Below are 16,209 nucleotides of genomic sequence, written 5' to 3'. Positions count from 1 at the left end.
AGGGTGACCCGGTTTCTGGCGCTGCTTATTGTTCTGATATGTGGGTCCTTGTTGTGTACAATGGAGGCGGCTGCTGTAGTATGAGCCAAGATTTCTCTCTTCTCCATTGGACAGAACAGGGAATTTGGATTGGTGGCGAGAATGATGATCACCTGACCTATCTACCTATAAATTGAAGTTAGTGCAGGTGACTCTTCTGTAAGACTGCCTTTAATAGTAGGTAGTATCCTCTTGCAGACACTAGCAGCCCCCCTGTAGACATTAGTAGCAGCCCCCCTTGTAGACCACAGCCCCCCACCCTTGTAGACAGCAGGCCCCCATGTAGACAATAGTAGCAGCCCCCTTGTGTACCGCAGCCCCCACCCTGTAGACAGCAAGCCCCCTTTAGACTATAGTAGCAGCCCCCCTTGTAAACAGCAGGCCCCCTTTAGACAGCAGGACCCCCCCCCCCCCTTTAGACCGCAGCCCCCCCTGCAGACGTTACTAGCATTCCCCTTTAGACAGCAGGGCCCTGTAGACAGCAGCCCCCACCCTTGTAGACAGCTCACCTGCAGCTGTCCTCTGATGGGTGCTGCCGCTCCGCTGCCTCGTCAGCATCATGGCGTTCTATGGAGGAGCACGTGACATACACGTCACTCCGCTTCCTCCGTAGCGTTACGCTGGGCACAGTGAAGGAGGCGGAGTGACGTGTGGGCATAGAACGCCATGATGCGGACGGGAGAGCAGAAGAACAAGGCAGCGGAGCGGCAGCAGGTATCAGATTTGATATCGGGGACATTGTAACAAGTCCCAGATACCATGTAAATGGCCAGTATCGGCCCCGATACTAGTATCGGTACATCCCTACTTCTGGGCATGCTCAGAACAAAACATTTCTGGGTTTATTAAAGTCAGTTTTTATATTTGACGGCAGAAGAACGGGTCTAGACGGCCGTGTGAACGCAGCCTTAAAGAGGTTGTCATTGGTCATTGCCAGAGGGAGCTCAGTCCCCTTCAAAAAACTCTAATCTTATTTCAATCATCTAGACTTATTTTTTAACCATACTCACCCCATACTCCTGCAGCTACAGACTTATTTTGGTTAAACTCTTTTTCACACTCTGGGTTTAGAGAAGGCTGCAAAATAGAAAATACATCAAGACATCAATCCATTTATTTTTTTCTTGGAGATTAAGACAGCTCAACAGAAAGACATAAGAAAATATCAGAGAAAAGGTGCAGAGACTATTTCTTCTCCAAGGTTCTGTTCACTTAAAGGGGTTATCCAGGAATAGAAAAACAGAGCTAATTTCTTTCAAAAACGCTCCCTGTTTGTCTCCAGGTTGGGTGTGGTTCTGCAGCTCAGTTTTTATTGAAGTGAAGGAGGCAAGTTGTAACACCTCACACAACCTGGGAACAGGCATGGAGCTGTTTTTGAAACAAATTAGCTCTGTTTTTCTATTTCTGGATAACCCCTTTAACAGCCACACAAAGGAATCTGCAACTGTACACTATACAACTGCATGCCTCGGCCATTGACACTTTGTCAGGAAAATCTAGGGACTGCTTCTTTTAGTGGGCAGTCAGATTCAAAGACTTTTTATATGTTATTACTGAATAAAATTAACCCCTTAAAGACTCAGCTTTTTCATTTTTTGCACTTTTGATTTTTTCCTCCTCACCTACTAAAAGTCATAACGCTTTAAATGTTCCACCTACAGACCTATATGGGGGATTGTTTTTTTGCAGCCGGACCACCAAATTAACTTATCCCCTATCCACAGGATAGGGGATAAGTAGCTGATCACGGGGGGCCGTGATCAGCTACTTATCCCCTATCCTGTGGATAGGGGATAAATTAACTTTCGCTGGAGTTCTCCTTTTAAGGGAATCTGTGAGCTCTATATAACGCTCACAGCTGCAGACATGGGCAGATAGTTAGGTATATAAAACAGATTATTCCTGGCTATTTGACAATTGTTTTTATCAAATCATGATTTCTCTTTAAGCCCAAGAACCATAGATGCTGTGCTGAGCTGCAGCATGCACTCCTCCTCCCACCACCACCCCTTCCTGCCCGTCATGATTGATGTACAAGGCTTAGTGGGGGGGGGGGGAAACATGATTTTATAACTTTGCAAAACAGCCATCATCTAAGAGACCGATATCACTTGCTTTACCTCCCTATTAGCTATTTGCCCATGTCTGCAGCTTTGAACGTGACATAGAACTGGCTGAATCCCCTTAGGCAGACTTCCCCATTTGAAGAAAGTGCTCAGGTATTTCTGGCAGTCCCCTAGACATTGCATGGAGTTTGTGCCTCCCCACCGCTTCATGTGGCGGGGAAAGTCCGAGCCCCGTCCCAGAGATCGTGGTGTGTCCCAACAGGCAGACCTCTCACAATCTGACCCTCATCCTGTGGATATGAAATAAGCTTTAGGGGCTTTAAATTCCAACAACAGCGTGTGTGAGTTCAGCCTAAGGTTTCATGAAGCCACAGAGATTTAAAGGAATGGACCCAACATGGCACATTGTATGTATACATACAAAGTCTTCGGCTTCAAAACGCTTGCGTCTTTCGTGGTCATCTTTTCGAGTTGCTTCGTTCTCTGAAAAACTCCCCTCATGAAGCCCTTGGCTTTTTCCACTTTGAAACGTGCTGCTACGAGAGCAGGAGCCTGTGCCATTCAGTGTACCGCTGTGATTTATGTTCTCCGATAGAGCCCTGCCTTGTGAGCGCCAGCCATTCTTTTCTTTTTTCACAATATTCCCTATATCCATAAACCAAGAAGGAGAACAGGGATCAATATGGTAAAAAAGATAAAACAAAGATGTTTCCTATATTCTCTAATTACACTTCCTGATCCAAGACTAGAACATTAAACATAAAAAAAAAAAAAAAATATATATATATATATATATATATATATATATATATATATATATATATATATATATATATATATAAATAAAAAGGTCAAATAAATACACAATGGGGATATAATTGAAGGAAAACAGTCACCCGTACACTCACACTAAACCCAACAACACCGGGTTATAGTGTTGGTGAACAGGAGACCGATGAGGACTCTGACTAATATAAATACCTGACTGCTTAAAGGGGTATTCCAGCCAAAGATATCTGATCGCCTATCAGGATTTTAAAAAGAGCCCTGTGGTCATTTGTACAAGAAAATAAATAAAGAAAATAAAGTATGAGTACTTGGGGGGGGGGGGGGGGGGGGTCGTGCTGATCAAAAATATTTATAGGGTTTGTCGATAAGCCTTTGAGTTCTTGGGGGTTTTCATTTCTATCTGGCATATTCCTGTCTCAGTCATACAGGCGTGCATAGTTATGATGTGCTGGAGATATGGGTGGGCAAAGCGGGACCTGGTGCGTAAATAACTTACATCCGTGCAGTATAGGGCTGCAACTATTAATCGATAATGGAATTCGTTGTCAACGAATCTAGTCAAGATCCGATTCGTTGTTAAGGACCCGCACGATTGGCGTACAGGGCTCCTTGCTGGGTGAGAGTGTCGCTTGGCCCCTACAACTGTTCCCCGGCATTACAAGACAGCACAAATATAACCCGCAGGCAAAGTAAGGAAAAGGACCTTCTCCTAGATCGCATTATGATGGTGCCTTCAGCTGTCCGGGCATGCTGGGAGTTGTAATTTTGAAAAAGGCACCCTGGTTGGGAAACACCGTGCCAAGTAATAGTAGGGGCACAGGGGAAACATAAACCTTGCTTACTTTTTTTTTTTAAGGTAAAGCCCCAAAAAACTTTTGGTAATTTTGATGTTTTCCCCAATTTGACAGTCTATCGCGGGATCATGCTGACATTAGAAGGAAGTGATGGGAGCACATTCTTCACAGGTGTAAGTTCTTCACACCCATGGGCCGATAAGCCCACCCATTCCTCCAGCGCATAATAAGGCTAAGGGGATAAGATGTCTGCCGCTTGGGACACCCGCGATCTCCGGGCTGGCAGCAGCAGCATCCGGAAGATGGAAGCTTTAAGCTTCCGTGTTTGTGACGTCACGCCCCCTCTATTCATGTCTATGGGAGGAGGCGTGACTGCTAGTACAAAGCCGCCACGCCTCCTCACGTAGACATAAATGGAAGGGGGCGTGGCGGCTGTAGTCGCCAGTCATCCGGCACAGAGCAGAGTTCTCTCTGTGCACCGGATGACTGGGGTGTTGCAGTGGAGATCGCAGGAGTCCCCAGCAATCCTTTGGATGGGGGATAAGATGTTTTCCGGCAGAGAACCCCTTTAAAAGGGGTATTCCTATCTTATAAAGTGCTGTCATTTTAATAGCCATCAAACACCAATCCAAAGATTGAAGGGGCCACCTTCCCACCCAGCTGGTACAGGGAATGGCCGCCAGCCCCATTTAGTTGATTGGAGCTGTGCTGCATTTCCCTATAGTGCAGTGCAAGAAAAAACTGTGAAGGTGCCACATCACTGAATCCGTGCTACTGCCCCTTCATTCTCATCTCCTCATAAAGTGATGGTCTGCACACTCCATGTCATATGGTCACGGTGAGCTCACAGTAGTGATACGTAGATAAAGCACTGTAAGCAGGTGCAGTGGCAACTTATTAAAGGGGTACTCCGATGGAAAACATTTTATTTTTTTATTTTATCAACTGGTGCCAGAAAGTGAAACAGATTTGTAAATTACTTCTATTTAAAAATCTTAATCCTTCCAGTACTTTTCAGCTGCTATATACTACTGAGGAAGTTCTTTTCTTTCTGTTTGACCACAGTGCTCTCTGCTGATACCTCTGTCCATTTTAGGAACTGTCCAGAGTAGGAGGAAATTCCCATAGCAAACATATGCTGCTCTGGACAGTTCCTAAAGTACACAGGAGGTGTCGGCAAAGAGCACTGTGGTCAGGCAGAAAGGAAATTCAAAAATAACTTCATGTGGAGCATACAGCAGCTGATAAGTACTGGAAGGATTAAGATTTTTAAAAATAGAAGTCATTTACAAATCTGTTTAACTTTCTGGCACCAGTTGATTTGAAAAAAAATAAATAAATGTTTTCCAGTGGAGTACCCCTTTAATTAGCACTGGCGTGTACATATCATCTAGAAGCTGGCTTGTCAGAAAAGACAAGAAGCAGCCCAGTCCCCTGAGATCAGGCGACTCTTCTCGAGCCGCACAGCAAGCAGGGAAAGGCCCGAGACAACAGTAGTCTTGAATGGCCTAAACTACAGAACATTAGGGGGTCAACAAAAATGCATAAAAAGGGGACACTCCACCTCTGAAAGGTAATACAAGTTTATTTCAAAGTTATATGACTTTGCATCAGGTGCTCATAAGTAAATAAAAAAAATGGAATACCCCTTTAAATAGATCACCTTTTTTTGTAATAAATAAATAAATAAAACCTACCACCACTGGAGCGACCAAATGCGGAATCAAATGTATCTGAAGAATTGTGACGTCTCCGTATGTCGTTGAATCGACCATCCAGTCGCATAAAACCATCAGATTGTTTCTCAGTATTTAAAGTGGTCTGCAATGAAAAACTATGATCAGCACGGAAGTACCCTCCTTCACAAGTACGACGGTGTACAGCCCCGCTGCAGCACAGAGTGTTTCACAAATGTCTACAGTGGGAGCGCATTTCAGAACTGTACAATTAAAGGGGTATTCCGGCCTTAGACACCCCATCCAAAGGATAGAGGATAAGATGTCTGATCGCAGGGGTGCGATCGCACCCCTGCGATCAGACATCTTATCCTCTATCCTTTGGACAGGGTGTCTAAGGCCGGAATACCCCTTTAGCTATGGGGTCCAAGTGCAGCGGTTTAGCGAATATGAAGAGAACCAGGAAGACGCGAATAATTTAAACGCCCCCAACCCTGTATACAAGACACACTGATCGCACCCACCCGGAACAAATCTATGGTTATTTCTGGTCTATGACTGCCCTGTCACATGATCTCAATGGAGGTCACATGACAGGATGTCTCTGCAACGAAGAGATTGTCTGTTGCTGTGTTGCCACGGCAACCCCAGAGTGAGCGAAATATCTACCTGACTGCAGCGGTCAGGAAATGGATAGACTCTAAACTAGAGAGCATTGGGGGAGATTTATCAAAACCTATGTAGAGGAAGAGCGGTGCAGTTGCCCATAGCAACCAGATCGCTTCTTTCATTTTTCCCAGGCCTCTAAAATGTAATTTATTGGTTGCTATGGGCAACTGCACCACTCTTCCTCTACACAGGTCTTGATAAATCTCCCCCATTCTATTATAAGGGTGGGTTCACATTACGTTTTGACGATACAGTCACCGGATCCGTCTTGGGGGAGTGAAAAAAAAAAAATCGGGCGCTCCCATACCCCAGGCAGACCCGGCCCGTATATATTCATTTAAACGAGCCGATTAGAGTCACATAGTGACTACGGTCGGCACATTTTTGCCACGTATCCGGTTTTGTGACCGGACCTGAAACCGCAGCATACCACGATTCCCCGGGAGCGCCCGATTTCCACTCCCCCCAGCCGGATCCGGTGACCGTATTGCCAAAACGTAGCGTGAACCCAACACGTGCAGAACAGCAGATACAGTTTTGGGGCCCAGACGGCATCTGACTGGGCAGATTTATGGCACCAATGGAAATACGTTTGGACACCACTGCATGAAGTACACATAGGAAACACTACAAGCAAACTTCACAGGATTCTACATAGTCTTCCACAACCCCCCCAGAGTCCCATGGAAGAGCCCAAGTTTTACCTTTGTGGATGATGGTGGTGTAGGGAAGCTAAGCCAGGCTGGAGCAAAGTCATGCTGCGCCATTTAGGTCAAGTCACTCGGATGATGGGAAACGAGGTTCTAACACCTCATTGCAAGCCCCTGAGAAGACATAAGAACACATGACAATGGGAAATCGCAAGAAATAACATAACACTAATACCCCCATAGCATTTAAACAAACATTTCGCCTTAAAGGGGTACTCCACTGGGAAAAAAAAAAAAAGGTTTTTAAATAAACTGGTGGCAGAAAGTTAAAACAGATTTGTAAATTACTTCTATTAAAAAATCTTAATCCTTCCAGTACTTATCAGCTGCTGTATGCTCCACATGAAGTGCTTTTCTTTTTGAATTTCTTTTCTGTCTAACCACAGTGCTCTCTGCTGACACCTCTGTCCATGTCAGGAACTGTCCAGAGTAGGAGGGGTTTGCTATGGGGATTTGCTCCTACTCTGGACAGTTCCTGACATGGGCATCAGGTGTCAGCAGAGAGCACTGTGGTCAGACAGAAAAGAACAACTCAACTTCCTCTGGAGCATACAGCAACAGATAAGTACTGGAAGAATTAGGTTTTTTAAATAGAAGTAATTTACAAGTCTGTGCATGAGAAGACAAAGAAAAGTCGGCACTCACCGGGTTTCCAATTCAGCAGATTTTATTGCACGTTGCTCACAGCCGTAGTACAATTCTAGGGGAGACGACGGATGGTACAAGGGGGGTACCACAGAGAGGCCTCTCTGTGGTACCCCCCTTGTACCATCCGTCGTCTCCCCTAGAATTGTACTACGCCTGTGAGCAACGTGCAATAAAATCTGCTGAATTGGAAACCCGGTGAGTGCCGACTTTTCTTTGTCTTCTCATGCACTGATGGTATATTCTACGTGAGTCCGAGCACCACCGTATCCCCATTCCGCTACAGCGACTTAGTGTCCACGCGCTTTCAGGTTCAGAAATTAGCAGTGCCGAACTACTCATCTATAATTTACAAGTCTGTTTAACGTTCTGGCACCAGTTGATTTAAAAAAAAAAAAATTCCCGGTTTAGTACCCCTTTAAAAGATGATCTTCACTCTTCACACACTCTTTTGCAAGTGCTCTGAAGACATGAGGACCCCACCTCTAATAGCTCAGAATTCACTACCAGCACATGAAAATGGCATGTATGGGGGCTCATTGTTTGCACCGTAATCTGAAGTTTTTGTTTTGATTGGAATTTTTGATCGCTTTTTATTCATGGTATAAGAAGTGACCAAAAATTTGCTATTTTGGACTTTGGAATTATTTTTTATGTGTACGCCATTGACCGTGTGGTTTGATTAATTATATATTTTTATAGTTCGGACATTTACGCAGGCGGCGATACCACATTTTTATTTACATAGTTTAGTTTTTTTTATGGGAAAAGGGGGTGATTCAGACTTAGGCTGGGTTCACACTACGTTTTGTACTTCCGGTTCCCGTATACGGCTGGGAGGAGGGGAGGCGGGGCTTAATCGCGGCGCCCGCACTCAGCCGTATAGGGGAACCATATTTAATGCATGTCTATGAGCCGACCGGAGTGAACCGCAGCCTCCGGTCGGCTGCGTTTTCGTCTGTATGCGGTTTCCCAACCGTAGGCAAAAACGCGTTTTTGCCGGCGGTCGGGAAGCCGCATACGGCCGAAAACGCAGCCGACTGGAGGCTGCGGTTCACTCCGGTCGGCTCATAGACATGCATTAAATATGGTTCCCCTATACGGCTGAGTGGGGGCGCCACGATTAAGCCCCGCCCCCCTCCTCCCACCCGTATACGGAAACCGTAAGTACAAAACGTAGTGAGAACCCAGCCTTATTAGGGAAGGGGTTAAATCACATTTATTAACACTTTATTTTAATATATATATATTTTATTTTTTTGGCAATGTTATAGCCCCCCCAGGGGACTTTAACATTGCACACACTGATTTCCTACACTGATCACTGCTATGCAATAACTTGGCATTGATCAGTGTTATCGGCGCTCGACTGCTCCTGTCTGGATCTTAGGCACGGAGCAGTCATTCGGCGATCGGACAGCGAGGAGGCAGGTAGGGATCCTCCTCGTGTCCATACAGCTGATCGGGACACCGCGGGTTCACTGCGTTCGTTCCGATCAGCCCGACTGAGCTGCCGGGAAGGTTTCACTTTCACTTAAGGGTTAATACCAGGCATCACCGCGATCGGTGATGTCCGGTATTAGCGGCGGGTCCCGGACGTTGATGGCCCCTAATATCGCGGGAGCCAACGCAGGACGTAAACATACTTACGGGTTAAAATGTGGCGCACACTATTAGTGCCACATATTCGAATATTTAGCACCTGATTTAGCGCCCTGTTAGCCATTTTTTTTTTAAGTGAAGTGGTTAGGGCATGGTTAGGCTTTTTGTGCTATTAGCACCCTATTTTCAAAGGTTTAGCACCACTTTCTGGCTCTCAAAAAGAGTCGCAGCTAATATCAAGTATAGATGGTGCAGGGGTGTGGGAATTTAATTAAAAAAACTACTTGTCCACGGGACTAAAACGAAGCAAAATCTACTTGTCCCTCATGACGATCCACTTGTCCGGGCCAATTTTCACTTTTACACTCTTTTCCCTCCTTGCCCTATAATAGCCATAACTATCTACTATAATGATACCTTTACATTTTTCAATAACATATTCTCCGAAACCAAAAAATATATATAATTTTTTTTATACACATACACAGATTTGTATAGTTTCCGTCATGTTTTGCTAATTGAAAAAAAAAAATCCGAACTTTTTCCAATTTTTTTAATTGCCATTTTTTTTGACCCCTGTAGCTTTTATATTAATATATATATATATATATATATATATATATATATATATATATATATATATATATATATATATATATATATATATATATATATATTACATACCAGGTTGTATGAGGGCTCATTTTTTGCGCCATAATCTGTTTTTTTTTTTTTTTTGTATCGATACCATTTTTGGCATTGATCTGACTTTTTAATCGATTTTATACTTTTTTTTCTGGGATATTATAAAAATTGCAATTCTGTGGTTTGGTATTTTTTTTCACATTTACATATTATACATAATGTTATATTTTGTTAGTACAATTATGCACGCAGCTATACTAAATATGTTTATTATTATGTTTATATGTTTTTATATAGGAAAAGGTGGTGATTTGAACTTCTAACATGGAAGGGGTTAGTGTGTCTTTTAACTTTTATTTTTATTTTTTTTTTTATTTTTTTTAACACTTTATTAGACTTTTAGAAGGAATCATTAGATTCATCATACAGATCAATAGAGTTCTATTGAATTCCATTGATCTGTGTGCTCTGTGATCCATTGATAGAGCCTAGTCCAGCCAGGCTCTATCAATGACAGAGCCACGGGGCAGCAGTGAACAGAGGTAAGCCCTCTGGCTACCTCTATAGTGGATCCGCCCCACTAGCCCACCAGGAAGCATTCACATGTCCCTTTAGACGCCGTTGTCAGCTTTGACAGCGGCGATCTAAAGGGTTAATAGCCAGCCGCAAGGGGGGGCGTGGCGTTACGTGCAGCTCTGCATACAATGTGGTCGCTGCAGCGAGATCGCGGGAGGTCCCCCCCCGAGATCAGACATCTTTAGGGGATAGGGGATAAAATGTTAGATCCCAGAATACTCCTAACACCACAGGATGTGGAATTCCTATCGCCTGGAACATGCAGTTCCGGGCACCAAGCAGGTCAAGGCGGCTTCGGACTCTTACCCGCTCCATACTCTGCAGCCCCCGGCTGTTCTCAGTAGCCGGGGGCCGCCGCTAGTAGACAGCACATCTACCAATAGCAAAACAAACCTAATTTCTTCCTAAAACAGCATCACTCGTCTCCTCAGGTTGTGTGTGGTATTGCAACTTGGCTTCATTCACTTCAATGGCACTGAGCTGTAATACCAAACACAACCTGAGGACAGGTATGGTGCCGTTTCTAAAAAAAACATAAGCTCTGCTATACTTATGTAAAACCCGTTTCACTCAGATAAATCAGTTAAAATTGTGTGAACCAAGAAATTAACTACAGTTTTGTAACAAATCTGCCGCATGCGAATTCAGGGTAAATATACAAAAACAAAAATGTCAAGTGACTATGATTCAACTTATAAGGCAGTGTTTCCCCACCAGGGTGCCTCAAGCTGGCCTTTGGCTGTCCGGGTATGCTGGAGTTGTAGTTTTGCAGCAGCTGGAGGCACCCTGGTTTGGAAACACTCTTCTAAGAAATGGGTAAAGTTGTGAGGTGACTACAATTTTTCCAAAATTTTCAGTAGCTGTGTAGCCTTAACCTACTTAAAAATAAATAATAAATAAATAAATAAAAAAAAGGTGAAGAGAAGCGGAAATATTTATTAATGCAATAATATACATTTTCTGGGGCCACTGCAGTAAAAAGATAAAAAAAAAGGATCCAAAAAGGTCTAAAGAAGAATAAAGCATTGGAAAGAATTGACTGCACCATCATATAGGATGCCAGAGGATTGCGCTCTCCAACCCCTGTGGTTGTTCAGCTGTTGCGAATCTGGACGCCCTGAGACAAAGGCTGTGAGGGGATGCTAGGAGTTATAGTCTTGCAAGAGCTGAAGAGTTGCAATCCATTACCCTACAAGTCTGGGGCTGACATGATGGGATTTGTAGTTTTGCAACAGATTGTAAACAATTCGGCTATATTTACACAGCAGAATTAAATTAAAGCCCAATAGACTTCATTGGGATTCCGCACTGTCTCCCTTTCACAATTCAGAATTTCAGCGTGCGGATTCTGCACGAAAACGAAATCCGCACAAGCTAGAAACCACCCAAATGAATGCAGACACGGAAATTCTGCCGTGTGAATATACCCTTTTACTCTAAACAGCATTGGCTGTCAGGACACATTGGGAGTTGTAGTTTCACAAAAACTGGAAAATCAGAAGTTGGAAACCATTAGGGCTCTTTCACATTGCCATATAGCCCCATTATATGCAGCTCCATTGGCCAGTCTGTCAGAACGGGGGACATTTAGGGGATGGAATAGCGCCTGCACTATTTTTTTTCTCTGGTAAACTACCGCACCCCGATGGACCCCATTCAAGTCAATGGGATCCATTGGGACCCTGTAGTGTCAGTTGTGTTCCAACCCAAATGGACCCAGAACAGGAAAGAGCACAACTGCAGCGTGAACCTAGCGAAAGAGCACAACTGCAGCGTGAACCTAGCGAAAGAGCACAACTGCAGCGTGAACCTAGGGAAAGAGCACAACTGCAGCGTGAACCTAGGGAAAGAGCACAACTGCAACGTGAACCTAGGGAAAGAGCACAACTGCAACGTGAACCTAGGGAAAGAGCACAACTGCAACGTGAACCTAGGGAAAGAGCACAACTGCAACGTGAACCTAGGGAAAGAGCACAACTGCAACGTGAACCTAGGGAAAGAGCACCACTGCAACGTGAGCCTAGCGAAAGAGCACCACTGCAACGTGAACCTAGCGAAAGAGCACAACTGCAACGTGAACCTAGCGAAAGAGCACAACTGCAACGTGAACCTAGCGAAAGAGCACCACTGCAACGTGAACCTAGCGAAAGAGCACCACTGCAACGTGAACCTAGCGAAAGAGCACCACTGCAACGTGAACCTAGCGAAAGAGCACCACTGCAACGTGAACCTAGCGAAAGAGCACCACTGCAACGTGAACCTAGCGAAAGAGCACCACTGCAACGTGAACCTAGCGAAAGAGCACCACTGCAACGTGAACCTAGCGAAAGAGCACCACTGCAACGTGAACCTAGCGAAAGAGCACCACTGCAACGTGAACCTAGCGAAAGAGCACCACTGCAACGTGAACCTAGCGAAAGAGCACCACTGCAACGTGAACCTAGCGAAAGAGCACCACTGCAACGTGAACCTAGCGAAAGAGCACCACTGCAACGTGAACCTAGCGAAAGAGCACCACTGCAACGTGAACCTAGCGAAAGAGCACCACTGCAACGTGAACCTAGCGAAAGAGCACCACTGCAACGTGAACCTAGCAAAAGAGCACAACTGCAACGTGAACCTAGCAAAAGAGCACCACTGCAACGTGAACCTAGCGAAAGAGCACAACTGCAACGTGAACCTAGCAAAAGAGCACAACTGCAACGTGAACCTAGCGAAAGAGCACAACTGCAACGTGAACCTAGCAAAAGAGCACAACTGCAACGTGAACCTAGCGAAAGAGCACCACTGCAACGTGAACCTAGCGAAGGAGCACCACTGCAACGTGAACCTAGCGAAAGAGCACCACTGCAACGTGAACCTAGCGAAAGAGCACAACTGCAACGTGAACCTAGCGAAAGAGCACAACTGCAACGTGAACCTAGCGAAAGAGCACAACTGCAACGTGAACCTAGCCTTACCCCAATTTCCTGCGGCTGTCAGATGCTGGGGGTTGTAGTTTTGTAACCTGCTGGACAGTCGTAGGTTGTAAACATTACTGTAAGGCTATGTTCACAGGGCTTAAAATGTGTGAATTGTCCGCCTAGAAAACATTCCACACATTTGCATTTTTGGCGGCACTAGGACCACTTAGAGACGAGTCCTCATTACAGACAGCGATGCATTTCCGAGCAAAATCCGCAGAAACATTGAACAGATTCAAGGTTTCAGCAGACACTGGAATCAGTGAATCAATGGGAAACCGCTGCAGAGGAATTTCCAAGCAGAAAATTCCTATGCAATTCCGCCATGGGAACATAGCTTAAATGTCTAAGGCTGTCAATATATGCTGGGAGTTGTAGTTGTGCAACAGTTGGACACCCAGAGATTTAAAACCATTATTCTACATGCCTGTGGATGTCAGAGCTGGAAGTTGTCTTTTTGTAACTGTAAACAATTACAGTCCAGATATATATATTTATTTTATTTTTTTTACATCATGTGACAGCTGATGTGGCTCTAGACTTTGGCAAAAACATATGCCCGCCCCCCCCCCTCTCATGATTAAGATATTCCCCCATTAGTTAAGTAGGAAATCCACTATTTGGTTTGAAAGTAGGCAGATAGATAGGGAATCTCCCCTATTAAATAAAAGCCCCCAGAAGATAGGTAGGCAGTACCCCCCTTAAAAGGAAAAAGCCCCAAGTAGGTAGGGAATCCCCCCCCCCCCCTATTGGGTAGAAGCCCCAAGTAGGTAGGTAATCCCCCTATTGGGTAGAAGCCCCAAGTAGGTAGGGAATACCCCCCCCCCCTATTGGGTAGAAGCCCCAAGTAGGTAGGTAGGGAATCCCCCCCCCCTATTGGGTAGAAGCCCCAAGTAGGTAGGTAGGGAATCCCCCCCCCCCCCCCCTATTGGGTAGAAGCCCCAAGTAGTTAGGGAATCCCCCCCCCCCCCTATTGGGTAGAAGCCCCAAGTAGTTAGGGAATCCCCCCCCCCTATTGGGTAGAAGCCCCAAGTAGGTAGGGAATCCCCCCCCCCCTATTGGGTAGAAGCCCCAAGTAGGTAGGGAATCCCCCCGCCCTTTTGGGTAGAAGCCCCAAGTAGGTAGGGAATCCCCCCCATTGGGTAGAAGCCCCAAGTAGGTAGGGAATCCCCCTATTGGGTAGAGGCCCCAAGTAGGTAGGGAATCCCCCTATTGGGTAGAAGCCCCAAGTAGGTAGTTATGGAATCCCCCCTATTAAGGTAGAAACCATAATTAAGTAAGTAGGGAATCCCCCAGTGAGTAAATAGGTAATCCTACCATTAGACTAAAACCGCCAGTAGGTAGGTAGCCAACCTATTCTTTGCTAGATGCCCCTGTTAAGTAGGTTTCCCTAATAAGTCCCCTCCCAAAAAAAATAAAGAAAATGAAAATCGGCCATTACCCTACATGCCTGCAGCTATCAGCACTTGTTAGTTGTAGTTTTACAACAGGTTGCAACCAATCCCTTTAATGCAGCTATAAGGGGATGCTGAGAGTTGTAGCTTTTTCAAACTGCTTCACCAAAGTTGTAGTTGTGCAACAGCCAGATAAACTACAGGAAAGTAAACACTGTCAGGTCTCATTCAGTCCCGCCAGAACATTGTATCTTAATGTAAAATCACTAAAAACTCATTTTTAGCTTATTTCTAGTTCTATCAGTTTCCTGAAAAAGCTGGGTGACAACCAATATGCTGCCCCCAGGAAAGCAGGGTGACAACCAAAATGGCCACCCCCTGTGAAAGCTGGGGTTCTGGTCACATGACCTTCCCAGGAGAGTTATATGGATACTTTTTTTTTTCTCGATAACTTTGTTGTAACTGCAGTACAATGATATGGCAGAACACATTAATACCCTAGTCTGCAGCAAGATATTATACAAATGTGTTATGTGCAGGAGGATGAGCAGAGCCAGAGCACTGTGCAGTGAAGGTGAGTGAGTGTACAGGGAAGTGAGCTGTACTCACACATTGCTCCAGCCAGGACAGCATGGGACCCGGCCAGAACTGGACCAATCACAAGGTGATTTCAGCTCCGGCAGCCTGCAGTCCTATGCAAAGGGGTGACACTCGTCATCAAGGGAGACAGCAAATGTTTCAGCCACCCGAGAAAGCACAAGACACATGTAAAACAATCTTAACAGGCGTTCGCTCAGGACGCCTATACACGGGGGCTTCACCAGTCAAGTAATACACTGTACTTCCACACACTTCCGCCTACGAAGGACCCTCGTCTGAGCCGTCCAAGCCACGCCTGACTGTTTGTCTTACTACTAGATTACAATAGGACGGGTGGCCCGGAACGTCTAGTAAAAGTATACGCGCCACCCCCCTTCGTTTCTTCCGTCTTGTTCACCTGCTTTTCGCGGCGCCCCGGCGGCCACCCGATCACGAGCTGCGAGCGGAGCCGTACAGCTTAGAGCCATCGGGCGGCGCCATCTGGGGGCGAAGAGGTTAAAATGCGTGCCGAGGCCGTCAATGGGGGCTCCCGTGCCTCCCCACCGAGTGACGTCATCTAATTCCTCCAACGGTACGTCATGACGCTAGTGACGCATGGCGTCACGTGAGCGCGGAGGGGTATTTAGGCTGACGAGCGGGCGTCTTGTTTTGTGTCTGTGATGAAGAGCCGAGTAGTCGCTGTTGTCGGGGGGATGAGGGGGTTGTGTCCAGTAGAGCAATCCTGAAAATATATATACATATATATATAGATAGATAGATAGATAGATAGATAGATAGATAGATAGATAGATAGATAGATAGATATAGACACACACACACACACACACACACGTCTCTGAGGGTATACACCTGTTTTTTTTATAACGGAGATTTATCAAAACTCGGGTAGAGAAAGTGGTGTAGTTGCCCATGGCAACATATCAGCTTGCTTATATATATATATATATATATATATATACACACACACACACACAGTGGTCCCTCAAGTTACAATATTAAAGGGGTTATCCAGGAAAAAACTTTTTTTTTATATATCAACTG

At 45.3% G+C, this 16,209-nt stretch overlaps 1 protein-coding gene across 3 annotated transcripts in view; it reads right to left on the bottom strand.

Annotated features, from left to right (window-relative positions):
* Nucleotides 1–15,750, bottom strand: part of GPBP1 (GC-rich promoter binding protein 1) — a 40,699-nt gene extending 24,949 nt beyond the window's left edge. Inside the window, exons 1-5 of one of the 3 annotated variants that reach the window (XM_056545863.1) lie at nt 15,566–15,750; nt 6,738–6,857; nt 5,386–5,509; nt 2,527–2,750; nt 1,050–1,116 (exon numbers count right to left, since the gene is read on the bottom strand). In XM_056545863.1, the coding sequence (XP_056401838.1) occupies nt 1,050–1,116; nt 2,527–2,750; nt 5,386–5,509; nt 6,738–6,800 (478 nt within the window). In that variant the 5' untranslated portion in view covers nt 6,801–6,857; nt 15,566–15,750. Of the gene's footprint in view, nt 1–1,049; nt 1,117–2,526; nt 2,751–5,385; nt 5,510–6,737; nt 6,858–15,177; nt 15,373–15,565 lie in introns of those variants that run through there. The other 2 variants (XM_056545844.1, XM_056545853.1) reach the window with 2 other exon arrangements.
* Between the last annotated feature and the right edge of the window lie 459 nt (nt 15,751–16,209).

The sequence above is a fragment of the Hyla sarda genome, chromosome 1 (genome assembly GCF_029499605.1).
Source record: "Hyla sarda isolate aHylSar1 chromosome 1, aHylSar1.hap1, whole genome shotgun sequence".
Classification (NCBI taxonomy): Eukaryota; Metazoa; Chordata; class Amphibia; order Anura; family Hylidae; genus Hyla; species Hyla sarda.
The sequence above is the reverse complement of the archived record's forward strand: the minus strand, read 5'-3'. Positions and strand labels throughout refer to the sequence as shown.